The following is a 23983-nucleotide window of genomic DNA, read 5'->3' as shown; positions in this document are numbered from 1 at the left end:
CCCTGCATCGGGCTCTGTGCTCGGCGGGGAGCCTGCTTCCCCCTCTCTCTGCCTGCTTGTGATCTCTGTCAAATAAATAAATAAATAAAATCTTTAAAAAAAAAGTTCAATAGAGAAGATATATAAACAGATAGTGAAATAAGTCAAAGACAAATACTGTATGGTCTCACATGATAGACTACAAAGCCATAAGCATGAAAAAGAACAGAAAACCGGTGGGGTATGGGCACAATGGACAAACAGCCTATGCACCACAATACAAAACCGTAAGATATAAGTATGTGGGAATATAAGATACAATGAAAGGGGACCTATGAGCCAGTGGGAAAACCTGTTCACACATAAGTCTATGAAGAAAAATAAAACTAGATCCCTACCTGAGACCATATGCAAAAGCACGTTTGGTCTAGAGGGATTAAAAATATACACATGAAAGGTAAAACGATAAAAGGTTAAGAAATGAAATAAAAGAGAATATCCTTGTGATCCAGGTATTTAAGTACAGCTTCAAATCAAAAGCACAAAAACAAGGCAAAAGTTTATGTTGGTAACACCAAAATTAAGGATTTGTTCAACGAAGGGCATTACAGAAAGATGACAGAAGGCGACTGGGTGGATCAGTGGGTTACGCATCTGCCTTTGGCTCAGGTCGTGATCTCAGGGTCCTGGAATTGGACACCATGTCAGGCTTCCCTGCTCAGTGGGGAGTCTGCTTCTCCCTTTAGCTCTGCACCTACCCCTATTCATGCTTGTTCTGTCTCTCTCTCTCTCTCTCAAATAAAATATCTTAAAAAAAAAACACCTAAAAAATAAATAAAATAAAACCTTTATCAGAGTAACATCTAGAAAATGAAGGAATACCTAAGAATCAGTAAGAAAAAGACAACAACCCAAGAGAAAAATGAACAGAGGCGTAAGAGCAATTACAGAACACTCCAAAGGCCAAGGAATATATGGAGCTAATAAAAATCATACAGAAATAGAAGTTAACAATGAGATTAAAAATTAAAACTGAGGGGCACCTGGGTGGCTCAGTGGGTTAAGCCGCTGCCTTCGGCTCAGGTCGTGATTTCAGGGTCCTGGGATCGAGCCCCGCATCGGGCTCTCTGCTCCGCAGGGAGCCTGCTTCCTCCTCTCTCTCTGCCTGCCTCTCTGCCTACTTGTGATCTCTCTCTCTGTCAAATAAATAAATAAAATCTTAAAAAAAAAAAAAAAAAAGCTGTCTTAGGGGCGCCTGGGTGGCTCAGTGGTTTAGGCCGCTGCCTTCGGCTCAGGTCATGATCTCAGGGTCCTGGGATCGAGTCCCGCATCGGGCTCTCTGCTCGACAGGGAGCCTGCTTCCCTCTCTCTCTCTCTGACTGCCTCTCTGCCTACTTGTGATCTCTCTCTGTCAAAAGAAATAAGTAAAAAAATCTTTAAAAAAAAAAAAAAAGAAAGCTGTCTTAGGTTTTAAGAAGGGAGAGAGGAGATGCTCTCAGTAGAATAACTACAGAGAGGAGAGGCTAAGGACACAGGGACAGAGATGAGAAGACCACTAACCATCAACACTAACAATGGTTAACATTTAACTGTTACTTACTATGTAACAGGCACTGTTTCAAATGCTTTAGCCACATTGTCTCATTTAATCACTAATTCAACCAATATTTTGTTGATCACCTCTAGTAAATGGCAAGCATGTTCTAGGTATTTGTTACGTAAGTAAACAAAACAAATACTCCTGTCCCTGTGGGGCTTTCCTTATACTAGAGGAAACTGACAAAACACAAACTACATAAGAAACATGTAAATAACATGGGATGTAGGAAGTAACAACTGCAATGGAGAAAAGAAAAACTAGATCAGGATTGGGGAGACTGGGAGAGCCACAGGTGATTAAACCACTGAGGTGGTTTGGATGCCTGGGTGGCTCAGTGGTTAAGCCTCTGCCTTCAGCTCAGGTCATGATCTCAGGGTCCTGGGATCGAGTCCCGCATCGGGCTCTCTGCTCCGCGGGGAGCCTGCGTCCTCCTCTCTCTCTCTCTCTCTCTCTCTGCCTGCCTCTCTGCCTACTTGTGATCTGTCTGTCAAATAAATAAAATATTTAAAAAAAAAAAAAAAAAAAACACTGAGGTGGTTTGTATAAAGAGGCGGTGACAAAGTCAGTCACGATATCTGGAAGAAAGGTGTTCAAAGAGAAGGGCAATGTCAAGGCCCTCAAAATGAAGTGTTCCTGGTGTGTTCCCAGAACAGCAATTAGACTCTTGGGTCTATGGGTGTAGTGGATGCAGAGAGGTAGGAGATGAGAACAAAGAGGGAAGGGAGGCCAGAGCACAGAAGGTCTTATTCTTCTAACAGCCCTGTAGGGTCAAACTGGGGCAACAAAGAAGTTAAATAACTTGTCCAAGGTCACACAATAAAATGCTAAATCGGATTACAAACCCAAAGAGTTACTATTACAGTGATTTGAATACATGGACCCGATGTCTTTGACACACTTTCCATTACAAGGTTAAAGTCTATGTCCCCTCTGTTGTGACATATTTAACCAAGTGGTTGTGGTTGTGACAGATTTAACCAAGAAAAAAATGTCAAAAGTGATACTATGTGCCCTCTGAGGCTAGGTCATAAAAGACAGGCAACTTCTGTCTTTTCTGAAACGCTGAACAACCTCGGAAGTCTGATCACACTGAAGCCTCCATGATGGAGTAGCCCTTGCAGACACTCTTGTCAAGAGTCCCAGCTGAGCCCAGCCTTCCGCCAAGGTGCCAGATACGTGAGTGAGGAAGCAATCTAGGATGTGGATCTCCCGGCCCAGCTGTTCAAATCCCCCTAGCCTTTTGAGATCCTCAGAACTCAAGTCCCACATAGAAAAACAGAGATAAGCCATCCCTGTCTGAATTCCTTATACACAACCTGTGAGGGTAATACAATGGCCGTTGTTTTACACTACTAAGTTGTGGAGTTCCACAGTTGTTCCACAGCACTATTAAGAACCACTATACAATAAGCAGGAAATAAATATTAAGAACCTGAACTGGGGCGGCTTGGTGGCTCAGTTTAGCATCCTTTGGCTCAGGTCATGATCTCAGGGTCCTGGGATCTAGCCTTGTTTTGAGCTCCCTGCTCAGAGGGGAGTTTGCTTGTCCGTCTACCCCCACCCCCTTGTTTGTGCTCTTACTCTCTCAAATAAACATATAAAATCTTAAAACAAAACACCTGAACTAAGTTAATAGAAAAGAAAACAAAAAACCAAAAACCTGGAATACATTACCATGGTATGTGGAAGGTTCTTTATCATTAAATATCTGTAACGTCTAGATGTCAACCTTCTTTTGAGAGAAGAAAACAAGCTCCTTTAGTCCACTCCACTAATAGAGCTAATTCATGCCTATGGGTACCAAGGAGGGCCTAGGAATAGGCAAGGGCTAGCAAGGGAGCGAAGAAAAGGAAAGATAGTATATGAACAGAATGTAATCAAAAACACCTCAAATGCCTTCAACAACAAAAGTTGATTGCCCTGGTTTAAATTATTCTTCTGATAAAGATTGGCAATTCTCAGAGCAGAAGGCTGAGTTAGGTTCTAAGTGGACTCCTCTCCAGGATTCTCAAGCTAGAATCTGCTATTGTAGTCAATGAAGTCATAAAGGTACTTACTGCATAAAGAATGGGGTTATCTAAAATTCTAGAATAAAACTTTAGGTTCAGTTTATTCAAATTTTATACTAAATTCTACCAATACACATTTTCATGTGAAATGTCCATAATACAAACTCCCCAATAGAGAACATCCACCCAAATGCAACTGCCTAACTATTAGCAACAAATACAACCAAAACACCTCCTGCTCTGTTCAAATTTCAACTCTGAACACCAAGATTCCATGTAACGCACGTATGAAATGCCTTATCTAGTCCACATAAGATTACATAAGACTAACCATGGCCGAACAACTCAGGTGGCTAGAATGCAGTGCTGAAAAACTCTACGTTGAAGAAAAAGTGAGACTCAAAAAAAACAAAAAAACAAAACAAAAACTCCTTGCTCCCAGTGCCAACTTTCACCATCCCAATTATAGTACAAGCAGGTGTATACGGGTCAGCACAAACTCCTTATTATTACTTGCAGACCAACTCCAAGCACATTCTTTAAATTCTTGTGTAAAATAACACTAAAGCTGGGATAGTCACAGGGAAGAGATCTGTTTTCTCCTTCAGGTTTGATAGTTTAAAGTGGAGGGGAGATGGGGTATCTGGCTGGCTCAGCCGGTAGAGCATTCAACCTTTAATCCCAGGGTTGTATGTGAGTTCAAGCCCCATGTTGGGGGTAGAGTTTACTTTAAAAAAAGAAAGAAAACAAAAGTATTGGGGTGCCTGGAGTGTTTGACTCCTGGTTTGAGCTCAGGTCATGATCTCAGGGTCATGGGATTGAGCTCTGCATCAAGTTCCACTATCAGCACGGTGTCTGCTTGTCCCTCTCCCTCTGCTCCTCCCCCACCCTTGCACACACACTCTATCTCAAATAATAAAATCTTTTCAGGGGTGCCTGGGGGTCTCAGTGGGTTAAGCCTCTGCCTTCGGCTCAGGTCATGATCTCAGGGTCCTGGGATCGAGCCCCACATTGGGCTCTCTGCACAGAGGGGAGCCCAATTCCTCCTCTCTCTCTGCCTACTTGTGATCTCTCTCTCTGTGTCGAATAAATAAAATCTTTTTTAAAAAATCTTTTAAAAAATATTTAGAAATACATAAAAATAAAATGGAACTGGGACAATAGGTTTTTCTCCCCCCTTCCCCCAGCCCCCTCCACATGGCCATCAGCCCCCGATACACACTGAGACAAGGGTTCTCTGCTTTAGTCCTCCCCATGGTGATCAGAAAGGGCTGCAATCCCTGACTTACTTCCAGGTTGAAAAGAAATTCCAGGGATAAAATCTGGCTATATCTTAGTTAGAATCCAGAACAACCTTCTTTGAAATTAAAGATAACAGGTACCACTAACTGATATTAAACTGCATATAAATCTCTTACAAGCAATTACAATGTAAATAATCATGTACTATATAAATAATCAAAGTAACCTATAGTCTGCTCATTGCAAATTTCCACTTTCACCTAATTTACATACAGAACAAACAAATTAACCCTCAAATTTAAGTCTCTAAGATGTTTTCTCAAAACACTTTGATTAAAAAAATATTTATTCTCAGAAATCAACTTTTGGGACACCTGGATGACTCAGCCGGTTAAGCGTCTGCCCTCAGCTCAGGTCATGATCCCAGGTTCCAGGATCAAGTCCCACATCAGGCTCCTTGCTCAGTAAGGAATCTGCTTTTCCCTTTGTCTGTCACTCCTTCTGCTTGTGTGCCCACGCTCTGCCCCCCCGCCCCACTCAGCCAAATAAATAAAATCTTAAAAAAAGAGAGAGAGATCAACTTTTTTAAAATGGCTCAGATAGCTTTAGTCAAGAGATAGTTGTGCTTGGAAGTTAAAAGGCAGATTAAATGAAATTATACTATATATTTTAAATGAAATACTATATACTTAGTACTGTTGCCTGATGTACAGTATGTGATCAACAAATAGTAACTATTTTTATACTCGATAACCACACTTTCTAATGAAGAACCAACTTTAAAAACTCATGGAACTTGGGCACCTGGGTTGCTCAACTGGTTAAGCGACTGCCTTCAGCTCAGGTCGTGATCCCAGGGTCCTGGGATCCAGGCCCGCATCGGGCTCCCTACTCAGTGGAGATCCTGCTTCTCCCTCTCCCCTCTGCTGCTCTGCCTGCTTTTGCTCTCTTGCCCTGTCAAATAAATACATAAAATCTTAAAAAAAAAAAAAAAAACAACTCACGGAACTTGAAATCTCTCTTCTATAGTCACAATACAATCTAAAGGAATATAGTTTAGCTGGCATGCTTTCCCTAAATACAAATGTAATGATTAAAATGTGGGTTCTGGACCTGCCACATTAACATCACATAGGAACTTGTTAGAAATGCTAACTGTTGGGCGCCTGGGTGGCTCAGTGGGTTAAAGCCTCTGCCTTCAGCTCAGGTCATGATCCTAGGGTCCTGGCATTGAGCTCCACATCAGGCTCTGCTCGGTGGGGAGCCTGCTTCCCCTCTTCCTGCCTCTCTGCCTACTTGTGATCTCTGTCAAATACGTAAATAAAAATCTTTAAAAAAAAAAGAAAGAAAGAAAGAAAAGAAATGCTAACTGTAGAATCAGAGTGTGGGAGTAGGGCCCAACAAGCAGAGCTCTAACAAGGCCACCAGGTGATACTGGTGCTTGCTCCAGTTTGAGAGTTTATTAGACTAGTTTCACAGAGCTCAGGGTGTTTTTTTCTACAGGGACTGAGGAGTCCTAAAGAGCAGGTGCAATATGGTTCCTAGGTATATCCTCCAAGGCACCCAGCACAGTATCATACACAAAGTAGGCACTCAAACCGGAACAGGTTAATAACAGTGTCATATAACCTATAGCTGACTAAACAAGAACACTAAAGAGATCAACTCTGATGGCTTGTCTGCATTAATAATAAGTAAGTACATGCTGCACACACACAAGGAGCCGTTAAATAATTGGCAAAGCCCTGGGGCCTCTGGTACTTTGGCAAATAATCCAGGCTTACAAGGTGTGATTTAAAAAAAAAAAAAAAAAAAAGATTGTATTTATTTATTTATTTTTAAGATTTTATTTATTTATTTGACAGAGATCACAAGTAGGCAGAGAGGCAGGCAGAGAGAGTGAGAGGGAAGCAGGCTCCCTGCCGAGCAGAGTGCCCGACGCGGGACTCGATCCCAGGACCCCGAGATCATGACCTGAGCCGAAGGCAGCGGCCTAAACCACTGAGCCACCCAGGCGCCCTGTATTTATTTATTTGACAGACCAAGATCACAAGTAGGCAGAGAGGCAGGCGGCTGGGGTGAGGGTGGGGGGCGGGAAGCAGGCTTCCCGCTGAGCAGAGAGCCCGATGCAGGGCTCGATCCCAGGACCCCTGGGATCATGACCTGAGCTGAAGGCAGAGGCTTTAACCCACTGAGCCACCCAGGCGCCCCCAAAGTGTGATATGCTTTAAAATTTAGGTGAAAACTACATTTCTAATTTTACCAGTGTCCAAACAGAATTTGACCCTGGCTCTATAAAGTCAACTGCAGAACATAAACTAAAACATAAACTTTTCTGATGCCTTCAAAATTTATCGAATTTCACATGTTAGTTAACTGTAAGATATGGACCCAAGAGATTCCAGTTTGAACAAAGTGTTAAAAAAGTATGTAACTGGGGCACCTGGGTCACCTTAGGTCATGATCCCAGGGTCCTGGGATCTGAGCCCCTTGTCTGGCTCCCTACTCAGCAGGAGCCTGCTTCTCCCTCTCCCTCTGTCCCTGCTTGCACGCGCACGCTCTCTCTCTCTCTCTCACACATGCATCTATGTGTGTTCTCTCTCTCAAATAAATAAAATCTTTATTAAAAATTAAAAAATAAAGTAAACAACTGAAGAAATTTGAAGGCTGACTGGATATTTGATATGAAGAAATTATGATAAAGGGATTATAATGACAATTTTTATAAAAATAGAAGTTTTTTTTTTTTTAAGATTTTATTTATTTATTTGACAGAGAGAGATCACAAGTAGGCAGAGAGGCAGACAGAGAGAGTGAGAGGGAAGCAGGCTCCCCGCCGAGCAGAGAGCCCGATGTGGGACTCGATCACAGGACCCTGAGATCATGACCCGAGCCGAAGGCACTCTTCTAAAAGCTTTAGAGATGAAGTGATATGATGTACTGAATTTGTTTCTTGGGGAGAAACCAAATGAAATAAGACTGGCCACTGAGCTGTTGAGTACATGGACAGCTAACTAACTATACACCAGGGTTTTTCAACCCTGGCACTATTGACATTTTTGGCCAGGTATTTTGTTGTTGTTGTTAGAGGTCCTGTCCTGTGTATTATAAAATGTTTAGCAGCATTCCTAGTCAGTAAACTCTCTTCAGTAGTGACAATCAAAAATGTCTCTAGAGGGGCACCTGGGTGGCTCAGTGGGTTAAAGCCTCTGCCTTCAGCTCAGGTCATGATCCCAAAGTTCTGAGATCGAGCCCCACATTGGGCTCTCTGCTCAGCAGGGAGCCCACTTCCCTTCCTCTCTCTCTACCTGCCTCTGCCTGCTTGTGATCTTTGTCAAATAAACAAATAAAATCTAAAAAAAAAAAAAAAATGTCTCTAGAGGGGCACCTGGGTGGCGCAGTGGATTAAAGCCTCTGCCTTTGGCTCAGGTCATGATCTCAGGGTCCTGGGATCGAGCCCCACCTTGGGCTCTCTGCTGAGCAGGGAGCCTGTTTCCCCCACCCCTCTCTCTGCCTGCCTCTCTGCCTACTTGTGATCTCTCTCTCTGTCAAATAAGTAAATCTTTTTTTTTTTTTTTAAAGATTTTATTTATTTATTTGACAGATAGAGATCACAAGCAGGCAGAGAGAGAGAGAGAGGAGGAAACAGGCTTCCCGCTGAGCAGAGAGCCCGATGTGGGGCTTGATCCCAGGACCCTGGGATCATGACCTGAGCCGAAGGCAGCGGCTTAACCCACTGAGCCACCCAGGTGCCCCTCAAATAAGTAAATCTTAAGAAAACAAACAAACAACTCACTAAATTCTCCCTGCTTATTTGAAATTTTCCGTAGGGGCGCCTGGGTGGCTCAGTGGATTAAGCCGCTGCCTTCGGCTCAGGTCATGATCTCGGGATCCTGGGATCGAGCCCCGCATCGGGCTCTCTGCTCCGCGGGGGGCCTGCTTCCTCCTCTCTCTCTGCCTGCCTCTCTGCCTACTTGTGATCTTCTCTCTGTCAAATAAATAAATAAAATCTTTAAAAAAAAAAAAGAAATTTTCCGTAACAAAATTTAAAGTCTTATTTTAATTATACACTGTGTTTGGGTACAACTACATCTCTCTAGTTGAGTAATTAGTACATAGCTTTTATTTCTATTTTTTGAGAGAGATTTTTAAATTTAAAAAAATTTTTTAAAGATTTTATTCATTTGACAGAGAGAGAGATCACAAGTAGGCAGAGAGGCAGGCAGAGAGAGAGGGGGAAGCAGGCTCCCCGCCGAGCAGAGAGCCCGACCGCAGGGCTCGATTCCAGGACCTTGGGATCATGACCTGAGCCAAAGGCAGAGGCTTAACCCACTGAGCCATCCAGGCACCCCTTACAATTATTTTTAACATATAATGTATGCTATACATTAATCAGGCTTACACATTTCACAGCACTCATCATAGCAAATACCCTCCCCAATGTCCAAAACCCAACCATCCTATCATGACCCTCCCCACCCCCCAGCAACCTTCAGTTTGTTTTGTGAGATTAAGAGTCTCTTATGGTTTGTCTCCCTCCCAATCCCATCTTGTTTCATTTATTCCTTCCCTAGCCCCCAAATTGTCTTTCTCTGACTGATTTATTTCGCTCAGCATAATACCCTCTAGTTCCATCCATGTCATTGCAAGTGGCAAGATTTCATTTCTTTTGATGGCTGCGTAGCAGTCCACTGTATATATATATATATACCACATCTTCTTTAACCATTCATCTGTTGATGGACACCTAGGCTATTTCCATAGTTTGGCTATTGTGGACATTGCTGCTATAAACATTCGGGTGCATGTTCCCCTGTGGATCACTACATTTGCATCTTTAGGGTAAATACACAATAAAGCTTTTATTTTTTTAGATTTTTTTTTGAGACAGAGCACAAAAAAGGGGGAGGGGCTGAGGGAGAAGCAGACTCCCCGCTGAGTAGGAAGATGAACCTGGGACTGGGACTCTGGGATCATGAACTGAGCCGAGGGCAGACATCTAACTGACTGAGTCACCGAGGCAACCCAATACGTAAGCTTTTGAGGAACAGCTTGGTACACAAAAAAAGCAGAGGGGACTGAACCAGAGATCTGGAGTCTAGCAGAAGCACTGCTACTAAATAGTTTTGTCATAAGCAGCTCCTGTCACTTCTTGAGTCTCAGCATTTCCATTAGGGCAGATTATTTGATTTTGAGTTTTAAAATGATTTGATAACAGGGTTATCTCTTATTTAAAAGCATTTATTTATTTGAGAGAGAATGCAGAGGTGGGGTTAAAGAGCAGAGGGTGAGGGAGAGAGAGGAGGGGAAAGATCTCAAGCAGCCTCCCCACTGAGTGCAGAGCCCAACACAGGGCTCCATCTCATGACCCTGAGATTGTGACCTGAGCCAAAATCAAGAGTCAGACACTGAACAGAAATCAAGAGTCGGCCACTCACCCAGGCACCCCAAACAGTATTATCTTTTACATACCCAGCAACTAAAAGTGTATATTCACATCTGTAAATCAGACAAAAGAAAACAGAGTAGTGTACTGAGATGAAGACGATATTCTTCTTGCACATTACCCGCCCCTTATGAGTCTTTTTTTTTTTTTTAAAGATTTTGTTTATTTATTTGATAGAGATCAGAGTAGACAGACAGAGGCAGGCGGGGGGGCCTGGGGGAAATCAGGCCCCCCCGCCGAGCAGAGAGCCTGATTGGGGGCTCGATCCCAGGACCCTGGATCATGACCTGAGCTGAAGGCAGAGTGCTTTAACCCACTGAGCCACCCAGGCGCCCCATGACTCTTGATCTATAAGCAACATTCCTATCACAGTTATACCCAATTATTCAAAATTTAGATAGGAGTCCCAGGATGGGTATCTGGGTGGTCCAATCAGTTAAGTGTCTGACTCCTGATCTCAGAGTTGTGAGTTCAAGTCCAACACTGGGAGGCCTAGCATGGACCTACCCAAAAAATTAATAAATAAGATTCCCAGGATAAGCAAAATAGAGTCTCGTTAATAAATGGAAAGACAAAGAGCTTCTAATCATAACAGCCAAAACATCCATCAATGGTGGATGGATTAAAAATCGTTCTATGTTAACTGGATAATGTATGGAAGTGCTGAATCACTATATTGTACACCTGAACTAATACAACACTTTATGGTAACTGGAAATGAAACCTAAAACTTTTCTTTATTTATTTACTCATTTATTTATTAAGGATTTTATTTATTTATTTGACAAAGAGAGAGAGACCACAAGTAAGCAGAGAGGGAGGCAGAGAGAGAGAGCAAAGGAGGCTCTCTGCCGAGCAGAGAGCCTGATGTGGGGCTCAATCCCAGGAACCTGAGATCATGACCTGAGCTGAAGGCAGGGGCTTAACCCACTGACCCACCCAGGCGCCCTCTAGAACTTTTATTTAAAAACAAAACAAAACAAAACAAAACTGTATATACAAACAATGAACTACTACTCAGCAATAAAAAGGAATGAACTACTAATACACAAACAAACATGAATATAGATTCCATTTATGTAACATCCAGATGAGATAAAACTACAGAGACACATAAGAAATCAGAGGCTGTGAAGACCTGGGGGAATAGAGAGGGGACTGACTGTAAAGGGCGACAAGGTAAGCACTTTTCTGGGCAATGAAAATGTTCTATATCTTGACTACGATGGTGGTTTACATATCTATACATTTGTCACAACTCATCAAGCCTTACACTTAAGAAGAGTTCTATCTCAATAGACCTGACTTTAACAATAGAGCTGCTCCAAAAACTGAGAGCTCCCATTCATTCTTGTAACCTTACCAACTGGCGGGAAGTCTAATACTTAGTAGTTCAGTAACAGCAGGTAAATAACATGGCATATGCCAGACTGTAACACTGACACAAGGGCACCACACTGTCAAAGACACACAACTACACCCAGAACATTCTAATACAAATTTAAAAATGAAATAGGGCATGGTGAATTAAGGCAATGATGTGCTACAAATCTCTGACTGTAACACTGTAAAAAATTCAATTAAATACATTCCACAAGAATAAAGGCACACTCCATATCCTACACTTTTTTCTGTAGAAAGAGAGCGAGCCGCAGACTTGAGCGAGCGAGAACACAGTGAGGTGGGGAGGGCAGAGGGAGAGGGAGAAGCAGGCTCCCCACCTAGCAGGGAGCCCAATGTGGGGCTCAGGAACTGGACAAAAGGCAGGCATTTAACTGACTGAGCCATCCAGGCACCCGTCCTACTTCTTTTTTTTTTTTTTTTTTTTTTTAAGATTTTATTTATTTATTTGACAGACATACATCACAAGTAGACAGAGAGGCAGGCAGAGAGAGAGGAAGGGAAGCAGGCTCCCCGCTGAGCAGAGAGCCAGATGCGGGGCTTGATCCCAGGACCCCAGGATCATGACCTGAGCTGAAGGCAGAGGCTTTAACCCACTGAGCCACCCAGGCGCCCCCTACGTCGTTTTTAAAGAATAAAGTTTAATAGTTTCTAACAACACACCATAATTCACCAGAGATCAAAGTAAAAAGACTCATTTAGTGTAAATCCTTCATTATCACAAATCCATTTTTGGCTTCAGTTCATTTAGAAAGTATGGAGCACCTGCTCTTGGGTCAATGTAAGATTTTGCTTTTCTGGGTGGAAGTCAATGATCAAAGCTAATCAACTCACTTTTTTGCTTACTCCACTCTGCAGAGAAGTCAAGGAATAGGAAAATGATTAAGTCAGAAATAGGTTCTTCCAAGGGTCTATAAAAAAATGAATTCCCTGTGGGCCAGGGTGGCTCAGTCCGTTGAGCATCTGTCTTTGGATGTCTTCATTGGGGAAATGTCTGTTCATGTCTTCTGCCCAATTCTTGACTGGATTTTTTGGTTTTTGGGTGTTGAGTTTGATAAGTTCTGTATAGATTTTGTGTTACTTCTTTATACATGTTTAGTTAATTTGAGCCTTTGTGTTTTGCTCCCACTTGGGATTCTGAAGAGGTGGGAGAATGTTATACTCCTGTCAGTTTCTATTTCAGACCTATCCCTGATAACATGCAATAACTAGAAGTATTAACTAAATTAAATATATGGGTGAATTTGACTGAAATTTATGTTGATATCTTCATTGTTTTTAAATCACAGATACAGAAATCTTGGTATTATATAAAAGCAAAAGGGCTTTCACAGTAATAAATCAAATAACTAAAAACTAATATTTGAATGAGTGAAGAGAAGTAATAAAACTTAGCCCAAGTAATACACTATGAAGCTGGAAGAACTGCTTTATCTCTTGTAAGTTTCTCTAAAAGAAGCATATACCCTTCATACCAATGCCTCCTCATCTATACATGTATTTCAGTAACTAGTCAACAGAATAAGATCTTCAAAAACAAACAAACAAAAAATGACAAAACAGTGGGCCCTGTGTATAGCAGAAAAGTATAGGAGACAAACACAAAAAGATGATTTTAATTATAATAGACAAAAAGAGGTCATGATCCCAGGGTTGTAAGATAGAGTCCCAGATTGGGCTTCCTGCTCCACAGGGAGTCTGCTTACCCCTCGGATTCTGCCTCTCTTTCTCATTAAAAAATAAATAAATATGGGTTGATAAAAGAAAAAAATGAATGAACTCACTGACTCACCTAGTCTATGATTTTTTTTTAGAGTTTATCTATTTATTTGACAGACAGAGATCACAAGTAGGCAGAGAGGCAGACAGAGGGGGAGGGGAAGCAGGCTCCCCGCTGAGCAGAGAGCCCGATGCGGGGCTCTGTGGGGCTCAATGCCGGGCTTGATCCCAGGACCCTGGGATCATGACCTGAGCCGAAGGCAGAGGCTTAACCCACTGATCCACCCAGGCGCCCTAGCCTATGATTTTGTATTATTCACTCTTTATGGAACCTTCTAGTCCATCTCAGGTGAAAGACCACATGCCCCTGGACTACTCAACCTACCAGACTAACGAGCATCAAATACTCTACGTTAATACACTACAGGAATGCTTTAGACCAAAGTTTACAGGAACAGATTAAATCCGCGGAGAGTTATCCAGCAAACAAGTGACATTCTGAAGATTAAAATGAAGGCACTTGATGCCAGGAGGCCACAAAGTCTCGGGACACGGTCGGAAGCGTGGAAACAGGCAGGGCAAGAAAGCACTTTCCGAAGTGACGGCATTTTCTTGCCAGGAATCAGCTCATAACACGGATCATGAAGGGCCCGAGAGGTGTCTTCACGAGCTATGTGCGGGATGTCGTGCAGAAGGTGACCCCCAGCGAGACTGAAGAGCTCTGGACCCGGGACGAGAAGAGCTCAGAGCGCACTTGGGCAGGGTCAACACTTCCCCAAGCTGTCGTTCCCTAAAAATGCTGTTCCTGGCCGTTTTAAAAGTTCTCCGAGAACAAAACCAAAGGTCCCTTTTACAGAATCATAGGGCGGGAGCGCTAGAAGGGGCCCAAGGCTCCCAGCAGCCGCGGGGGCCGGCGGGGGCAGCCCCGCGGCGAGGGCAGCGCGGCTTCCCGCACCCGGCCCTTCGGAGCGCGCCGCGCGGGAAGGAAACTGCTCCTGGACGCGGTCTCTACCCCCTCCGCAAACTTCTCTTCCGAGCGGCTCCGCACTTCCTCCCGCGGCCCCTCGGAGGTTCCTCAGTGGCCATCAGCCGTAGGGACTGTCACTAAACTCGGTCCCAGACCTTCACACACCGGGCAGGAAGGACAGTCCCCTCGGCCCGTCGGCACCACCAAGCGTCTCCAGCCTGACGGCCGCGGGGCTGCGCCCGGCCTGCACCGGGTCTGCTTGGAGCCAGCACTACACCCGCAGGGGCGCGACCCACACTCGGGCACCCCCCCGCCGCCGCGGCTCCCCCGGACCTCAGGTCACCGCCCGGCCAGGCCGCAGCCCGCAGGCTTTCCAGCAAACCAGACTCCGGCGCGAACACCAAGGCGCGGCCCCGGCCCGCACGCCCCGCGCGGCAGGGCGGCCGCCTCGGGGTTGCGATCCGGCCGGGCTGCCCCCCGCCTCCCGCGGCCCCCGAGAACGCCCCGGCCACTCACGTTCTCAGCGTCTCTCTCATTCACCGTGGGCAGCGGGGTCCGAGTGGACATTGTACTTCACTTCGCTTCGGCACAATGCGACGGCGAAACAAAACAGCGCGGCCTGGGGGCCGGCGACCGCGTCCTCGAGGGCCCTGCGGTTCCGGAGCGGCGCCGCGGACGGCGGCTCCCCTCCCCCACGGCCGTCTAGATCCCGGGCCGGGCCCGGGCCGTCCCTCTGCGGGTCCCGGGGCTCATGCTCCCCCCGGCCCCGGCGGCCGCGCCGAGGAGCCCCGCGGGCGGCGGTGGCGGGGCCGGGCCGGCGGCGGCGGGCTGCGGGTCGGCCCGCCGGCGTCCCCGCCCCTCAGGGCGCCCCGCGGGCCCGGACCCCTTCGCCTCCTCGTCCGCCCTAGCCCGTCGCACCGCGGATTTCAGCGCCGGGGCCTCCACACAGCGCCGCCGGCTGCCCCTGAAGACGAGGACGAGGAGGATGTGGACAAGGTGAAGTGCAAGACAGGCCGCCGCGGGCTGCGGGCGCCAACCATGGAGGGGGCTGCGGAAGCGGCGCCTGCGCCCGGCTGCTCCGCTCCCTCCGGTTCACTTGCCGCCTCAGCCTCCACCCGCTGGCCGCCGCCGCTCCCGGTACCTCAGAGCCTCACGGACCCAAGATGGCCGCCCCTCGGCTTCCTCTGCTGCCTCCGGATGCCGGAAGTGACGGCACCGCCGCCTCCCGGAGCTCGGCCAATCAGCGCGGCCCGAGGAAGCCTGCCGGGCTGCTGTTGCTAGGGGCGACTTGGTCCTGTCCGGGGTGGAGGAGGCGGCGCTCTGGGCGCAGACCCGGCGGCCCGGCGCGGTGGGCGGCAGGCGGCGGGCGCCAGGTGCCCCGAAAGAGTCGGCGTGTGGCCCTGGGCGGTGGTCTGAGTGCGACTGCTGGGGTGGCATTTACGGCGTTGGTGGAACGCCTACTGTGTGCCGAGGTGGAGGTCGCGCCCGCGGGACCGCGCTGCACGGAATCGAGCCGCGGCAGCGGTCGTAGGGCCGGGACTGTGGGCGTGATTCACGGTGACTCGGGACTCGAGGATTCAGTCACCCTTCCTGCCTCCAGCCCTGGGTAGCCGGGGGCTGGGCACGGCTCCCTCGAGGAGCTCGCGGTCGGGAGGGAGATGGACGCGGACTCGGCTGAGTGCCATCGGGAAGGAGGACTGCTTATTCGGGGGTTGGAGGAGGAGCGCGGCGAAGCCCCAGAAGCTCCCAGGGACCAATTCCGAACGCCAGCGTGTGGCTGCTGAAGGGCTGGGAGCACCCTGGGTCCCAGCCCGGGGCCGAGCTCCCCGACGCTTGCAGCCTGGAGCATCGGAAGCGCTGCCGGGGTGCTCCCTCGCCTCTGCAGGTGCCTGGGGGTCCTGCGTGACCCCGGCCCGCGGCGGCTGGAAGCCATTGGTTCGGGGTTCGGAGGAAGGAGGGGGGTGTTGGCTGAAGTAGCACGAACTGTCACTGAGTCTGCCTTGTGGATACATTACATTTGTTATCTCATGTAAGCCTCGGGGTAACGCATATCTTTAAAAGAAAGCTCTGTGCCAAAATGTGGGGCTTGAATTCTCCAAGAGCGGGAGTCGCATGCTCTACGACCGAGCCAGGCAGGTGGCCCTCAAGGTAACCAGCCTATAAAGGGGCAGACACACCTGTCAACAGATAACAGTGACTTGACTACCCCAGTTGGTTTGCTGCAGAGCTGGGATTTGAACCCATGTCCTGAAACTTCCCTAACAGATAAGTTCTTGTAGTCAATATGCCTTGGTTCGTTCTTTCTTTCTTTCTTTCCTTTTTTCTTCATCCCCCAGCATGTGAACCGTCTTGCTGTGTCTGGGGCATTTCCTGCTCTGTGAGACATATATGTCTTGAAACACCAGCATCGTACCCAGAGAGGGTAGATGCTCCCACTGTAAAAACACATGAGGACTAAGGTGCATTTGGGGCTTCCATCTCACCCTCTCAGGCTAGTGTTCACTGGGCTAAGGGCAACCTTATTTAAAATGTTATTCTCTTGGAGTGCCTGGGTGGCTAAAGTTGGTTAAGCATCTGCCTTTGGTTCAGGACCTGGTCCCAGAGAGCTGGGATCAGGCTACAAGTCAGGCTCCCTGCTCAGCGGGGAATCTGCTTCTCCCTTTCCCTCTCCCCCTGCTCCAATAAAATGTTATTCTCTCTCTCCCTTTTTGGCCAAGGAGACATGGCTAAATTCTCATTACGTAAATGTGTGCTTCATACACTTCATCTGAAATGTGGGTGAGCATAAGATCCTGGTAGCCCTGGTTTGGCATAGCCCAATTTGGGGGACTGTCAGGGAAGCTTTCTGGGAAAGAGATGTTTATTTATGCCGAGTCTGAACGTGTGAGTAGAGCTAGCCAGGGGAGTATGAGTGGAAAGGCTTTCCAAGCAGAAGGGCAGCCTGTACAGGAGCTCAGAGATGAGGAACAACATCGCTGAGTTGGGTAAGTGTCAAGAGAAGGAGGGGTGAGAGATTAGGGTGGTGGGGTAGGCAGGGGCCAGGCTTGGACACCATGTGGCACTCAGTTCTTCGTCCTGATGAATGTCAACTAAACCAGCTCTGAAAACACCTGGAGGACACACAAAAGTGTTTCAGCCTTGGGTAATTGCTGAGAGACAGGGTTTAGACAATTCAGAACATTCCACATTGGCCAAAGTCATAGCTGGGGGATGAGGTTTCCAATTAAACACTTTTCTCATCAAGCCAGACATTAAATAATGACTCAGGGAATGCCAAAAGATAGCAAATGAAGCTGACACCATTTAACTCACGATGCTTCTGGTTTTCATAAAAGCTGGAATTAAAGAAACACTTTGAGCTTTTCATACATATATATATATATACATATATATATATTTCCTGTTTTTAAAATTTAAATTCAATTAGCCAACATGTATTACATCAATAGTTGTTGATGTAGTGTTCAGCGATTCATTGGTTGCATGTAACACCCAGTGCCCATCACATCACGGGCCCTCCTCACCCTGAGCTTTTCATTTCACTTATGTCAAATGACATCATGGTACTATAAAGACCTGGAAATGGGAAAATGGGAGGCAAAGTATGCATGTTACATGCAAAAAAAGAAAAAAAGTTGGAGGAAGTATAGAAGGAGGAGAAAAGAAAAAAAGCACTGTTATGTGTGGCTGCATGGTTTGAAAGGGATGGAAGGCACCGTCTGAATCTGGAAGTCACTCTCGGAATGCCACTTCTGTCCTTCCTCATGTTCCTAACTCTCTATCTTCACATTAAGATAGGCTCTAGCTTCGTCTCCGTAAGCTGAAGAGACACAAGGAAACCTACCAAGCTGGGTGTGTGCTAGACAGAGCTGACTCACATGTCAGGAAGGAAGCTCATCCTGAGAGAAGCCGAGGATAATCTAGTCCTAGCCTCATTGCTGGGCGGCAGGAAAGGAACAGAGCCTCCGAGAGGTCAAGGGGCTTGTCTGCAGCTGCCCAGCTAGTTAGCAGCAGAGTTGGAAAGGGGCCCAGCTCTTCCCAGCCCCAGACCCGTTTCCTTGCCCCACAGCTAGTGTGGGCACCAGGAAGAAGGAATCTTAGAGTACCTGCGGCGGCCCTGAGATGATCTCCTCCAGACTGTAGAACAACAGGGAGTAGTCAGGGGGACCGGGAAGCTATTCCAGGCTGAGAAGGGCAGGAAGACTGTGTGAGCCGTGAGATCCCTGAGCTGCCCGCCGGACCTCACAGAGGGCAATAATGACCTTGTGCAGGAAACATTTAAGCACCCATTTGTGGAAGCTGTGACGGTTCGGGCTGTCTGTTACTCGCAGCCCAGTGCATTCCTAAACCAATTCTGTCACGAGTGGTAGTGAGATCTCCCGAGCCCCAGGCCTGCACTCTCTGCACTACATCTAGTTCAGACAGGGCAGGAAAGGCCTGGCCACCACACCGCCAGGCTCACAGCCATAGCCTTCTGCTGGCATGTGGAAGGTGCTGGGGCCAGGAGCAATGCCTTGGTGTGTGTATGTGGAGGGTGTGTGTGGGGGGGGGCAGGGGTAGAGAGCAGACCCAGAGCTGAGCACTGAGAATGAGCAAAGTCACAGAGAAGAGACGTGTGATAATCTGGGATACGGGTCTTTGTCGTGCCCAGAGGCCGGGGGGCGGGGGGGGGGGGGCAGGCCCCGTGTAGGCCAAGTAGGCCACGGATGCTTGGAGGTACTGGAAATACGAAGTCCGTTTCAGATCCACCCTCCAGGCGGCTGCCCAGCACCCCGGAGGTCAGAGCAGGTGCGCTGCTGCTCTAGCTCACTACTCTGGTCCCCATCTTCACCCCAGTGGGGCTATTATTGCCCTCAGGAAGGGTTCAATAGGAAGCTCATGAATTCGCCTGTCTGAGACTGTGTTCCTGCTGTTCTCTGGCCTAGAACCGCTTCCCAGTCCCCCTGAATCCTCCCTGTCATCTCACCTCTTCCATGGAGCCTTCCCAGATTGGCCTCCAGTGGGCTCTCCCCCACTGCCAGCATCCTTGATTTTTACTGCCTGTGGTTGCTATACACTTATTGAGCTCCAGCTGTGTACCTGACATGGCACCAAGCACCTAGACTACTAACTCTCCAATAGCCAGTGATCCAGTGATGGATCCCTTTCATTCTGGGTAAGGGTGGGGGGCGCCTTCTAGCCCCTGGGGCTTAGCTCAGCAGAGTGTCCAGTTAGAAAGTCAGTCCAGATCTGACAGTGACCACCCTTCTCTAAGTGCTGTATCCTTTCAGAATAATTGTGGATGGGCTGCTTCTGAGATGGATCACAGACTTCCCAGCCTTCCTAAGAACACTGTTCTGAAAAATTCAGCTTTGATCCATAGTTACCCTTTTATCAGTTCCCATAATGCACTGCAATATTGGGATAGCCTTGTGGGATATGGAGACAGAACGGGCTGTTGGACTCTGCACTCAATGGCCTCAAGCTATTGAAATGTTCTATTCTCTGATGTGCCAGAGATTGTCAGTCCAGGTCTAGATTTAGAAGCATACGTATATGACGTTCTGTTGGGTGACCTTCTAGATCCTGACAGTGTGGCTCTCTGTAGCGGGCCCTCTCCCTTGGCCACTCTGCTCTAAGCTGGGAAAGCCCGCTGTTTCGAATGCACGCCAAGATCTATGGAGACAACAGTGGTGGGAGAGAAGCACGGGTTCTGGATTTGAACCTTGGATTTGAGCCCTGGCTCATGACCTTGAGTGCTGGGTGACCTTGGGCAAATCACTTCACATCTTTCAAAGCCAGTTTCTTCACCAGTCACATGGGAATAATAGTACCTGTCACTCACAGTTGCTGTGGGGATCTGCAGAGGTAATGCCCAGGGAACAGCCAGCACGTACGTGCAGAGTTCACCTTCCCTGGGCAGTCGCCATCTCAGTTCTCCCCAGGATGAACCGTGGAGAAGACAGGCTTCTTAGGCCACACATGGCCAAGAGTTAGAGACTCACTCCTTCCACGTGTCCCCATCCAATCTCACCCACCTCACGGCGTCCCTTGTTACAGGAGGTACTGGAGGCAAGCGCTCTTGGTAAGAGGTCTAGCAATACAAGGTAAGCTGTAAAGTGTTCGCGTCATTGCCTCAGGCACATGGAGACTGTGGAAGGGCAGATGGCTTGCTCAAGCTCCCAGGGCAGAGACCAGTGCTCTAGGTCCCAGGCCAGTGGCTCAGACACCGTCCTGGCTGCAAAGACAGTCAGGCAATAAAAGAGTGCAGGAGAGCCAGGAAGACTAGGTGAGGAAGACCCAGGACCGCTCCGCAGCCTTGCATCAGCCACTCCTTAGGGTTGACCTACGGAAGTAAGCACACGTCCCAATACAAATAATAACTTTCGCAGAAACAATCTCAGCTCTATTTGTGGGAAGAATATTCTTCCATTTCTTTGGTTCCTGTGCCATCACTGGAACCAGTGGATCCCCATGAAAAGCCACATTCTCCCCCAATGGCAGCCCTCCCTCCTTTGCCTCCTACCTTGTCCTTTGCGGCTCCCCGACAGAGTAAGGACCGTGCACCCACTTTGTGTGAAGCAGTGTTTGAAGCCCTGGGGATACAGCTCTGAACAAAGTTCTCGGTCAAGTGTCACAGGACACACATAAAAAAAATTCATGGGTGATACAATTTAGAGCGTGATAACTTATGAAAATTAATGAGGGTACAGTGATAGGGACAAGCTCTTTTGAGATTTTTGTATTTCATTTGAAAGAGACAGAACGAGAGAGACAGATGGGGGAGGGGCAGAAGGAGAGAAGCTTCAAGCAGACCCCCCACTGAGCATGGAGTCAGATTTGGAACTCAGTCCTGAGTCCCTGAGATCACGACCTGAGCTGAAACCAAGTGTGGGACGCTTAACCGACAGCGCCACCCAGGCGCTCCAAGATTAAGCGCCTTTGTTTTGATTCAAATTATATATATGTTTTTTGGTAATAGATGCACTTGGTGCATAATTTACAAGGTGTAAAGGGATACACGGTTTTAAAAAAGCCCTCCTCCACCCTATAACAATCTCTTTTTTCAAAAAACACCATCAAGGCGGTCAGTACAGGGCCGCCTGGCTAGCTCAGTCAGTGGGGCATGAGAGTTGTAGGTTCGAGCCTCGTGTTGGGTGTAGACATAACTTAAAAACAAAAAAAAAAATAGGGCGCCTGGGTGGCTCAGTGGGTTAAGCTGCTGCCTTTGGCTCAGGTCGTGATCTCAGGGTCCTGGGATCGAGCCCTGCATCGGGTTCTCTGCTCAGCAGCGAGCCTGCTTCCCTCTCTCTCTGCCTGCCTCTCTGCCTACTTGTGATCTCTCTCTGTCAAATAAATAAATAAAATCTTTAAAAAAAAATAAAGGGGCACCTGGGTGGCTCTGTTGGTTGAGTGTCCAACTCTTCTTTTCAGCTCAGGTCATGATCTCACAGAGTGGTGAGATTGAGCCCCACACTGGGCTCCACACTGGGCATGGAGCCTGCTTAAAATTTTTTCTCTCCGTCTGCCCTTCCCCCCTTCCCCGTGAGTGCCCGCTCGCTCTCTCCCTCTCCAGAAAAAAAAAAAAAGGGTGAGAACACAAATCTACAAACCTCAAACTAGGAGGAGGTATGAGTGATAAAGTATTCATACCATCCTACGTAAAGAATGTTTATAATTTAACAAGATAAATAATAGTAGACGTTTGGGCAAGACATTAGAATGGGCTCTTCACAGTGGCAATAAATACAAGAACGCACGCTTATACTCATCCACTGTTGCACATGCAAACCAACAGCAGACTGAGTCACTGTGTAAGAGTCACCAGATCGGCACAACCGGGACAATCTGACACGCCACGCTTTGCTGAGAACGTGGAGCAAAGGAAGTTCTTGGGCGCCGCTGCTGGGAGGCGAGCCTGGCACCAGAGGCAAGAGCAGAAAATCATGAAACACAGCACGCGGATCACATGGAACACCAACGGAGTCAAAAAGTGGTTCTCTGCAAAAACGAATACCACTGGCGCATCTTGGGAAGCAATCTGACATCAGCAAGTAACGTGGAAGCTGTACGTGTCCCACACCGTGGCAGTCCCAGCCACAGCATTTGCCCGGGAGAAGCTCCTGACCACGCGCACGGGGGCACGTTACCGTGCGGTAAGACGGTTACTGCATTGCTGTTTGGCTCATCGCTCTAATCTCTGGTCGCGCTGCCCTCTCCTCTTGTGGCTTCCTCCCTTCTGCCTGGCTCGTCGAAGGATACTTGTGATGGCATTTAGGGCCCACTCAGATAATCCGGGATCATCTACCCAGCTCAAGGTCCCTAATTTAACCACACTGGCAGGCAGGATCTTCGCCATATAAGGTAACATCCACAGAGTCCAGGGATTAGGACCCGATATTCGGGGGGCCACTGTGCAGCCAACTACTCCTGGACTAATTAACTTGCCCACAGTCACCAAGTTAAGTGACAAAATGATCAAAAAAGTGTGGCTGATATATGCAGGCCATTTATATCGGTTATTTTTGTGGCTTGTAAAGAAAGAAGCGTAATTCTTCACTGGCTGGTAATAGATTTAATCTTCTCTTGAGGTCCGTGCACTAGGCATAATTAATAGTGACTGGCCACCTTTCTGTTGCTTATTATAGATTCCTTACAGGAAGCTAACAGGGAGTGGCCATCAAGAAAGGAGATTCAGGGCGCCTGGGTGGCTCAGTCGTTAAACATCTGCCTTCGGCTCAGGTCATGATCCCAGGGGTCCTGGGATGGAGCCCCACAACGGGCTCCCTGCTCTGCGTGAAGGCTGCTTCTCCTTCTCCCACTCCCCCTGCTTGTGCTCCCTCTCTCGCTGTGTCTCTCTCTATCAAATAAGTAAAATCTTCAAACAAAACAAAACAAAAAAGAAAGGAGAGTCAACCCTGACTAAGACCCTTCCTGCCCATCCTGCACTTCCCTTTCCACGACCATGAATCTGAGCGTTCATCGTATGCCCAGTGCACGTCAACCGGGAAAGTGGCTGTCCCGATTCCATTCGGAAAATATTTGTTACCAGTACGTTTGACTCCAGGTCAAAGACAGGGGCAGGACTGAAAGAGCGAAACCTTCCCAAGTCTAACCTTTCCTGTTAAATAAATCTCTGACCTCACACGACAGTTTAGGAGCGGGGCATGACGGGGCCACATGGAACCTGTCGGGTTGTCAGAACAAGATTCTGTTCCGGCGGGTGTAACCTCAGACATGAGCTGTCTAGGGCTGGCCTTCTGAGTCAGCCTGAGGCCCACCTACGTGCCCTGCCCTGGGGCTGCTGGACTCAAAGCCTCCTTTCACCAAGAGAGGAGAAGAAAATATGACTTGCCGTGCATGATGCATACAAGCTTGGATGGATAATTGGCGTGCTTGAACAGTAATCAGCAGGAACTGGCTTCTGCAGCTGGGGAAGCCCAAAAGAGATCCTGTTAAGGCATTCAAATCTAGACCTCCAGCAGGCAAGCAAGTACACAGATAATTCATGGGTCAAATGAACCAAGAAGGAAAAAGCAGAATTGAATGATATAACAATTTTACTCATCAAAACTTGTGAGATACATCAAAATGGTATTTAGAGTGAAAATCAAATAATTTTATGCTCAAATAAGAAAAGA

At 47.5% G+C, this 23983-nt stretch overlaps 1 protein-coding gene across 9 annotated transcripts in view; it reads right to left on the bottom strand.

The window, feature by feature from the left end:
• Positions 1-15009, bottom strand: part of MARK3 (microtubule affinity regulating kinase 3) — a 112647-nt gene extending 97638 nt beyond the window's left edge. For 8 of the 9 annotated variants that reach the window (XM_046010402.1, XM_046010403.1, XM_046010405.1 and 5 more), the window contains exon 1: positions 14880-15009. In XM_046010402.1, the coding sequence (XP_045866358.1) occupies positions 14880-14930 (51 nt within the window). In that variant the 5' untranslated portion in view covers positions 14931-15009. The remainder of the gene's footprint in view (positions 1-14879) is intronic. The other variant, XM_046010409.1, reaches the window with a different exon arrangement.
• Between the last annotated feature and the right edge of the window lie 8974 nt (positions 15010-23983).

This window comes from Meles meles, chromosome 6, assembly GCF_922984935.1.
Source record: "Meles meles chromosome 6, mMelMel3.1 paternal haplotype, whole genome shotgun sequence".
Lineage (NCBI taxonomy): Eukaryota > Metazoa > Chordata > Mammalia > Carnivora > Mustelidae > Meles > Meles meles.
This window is presented reverse-complemented; position numbering and strand designations above follow the sequence as displayed.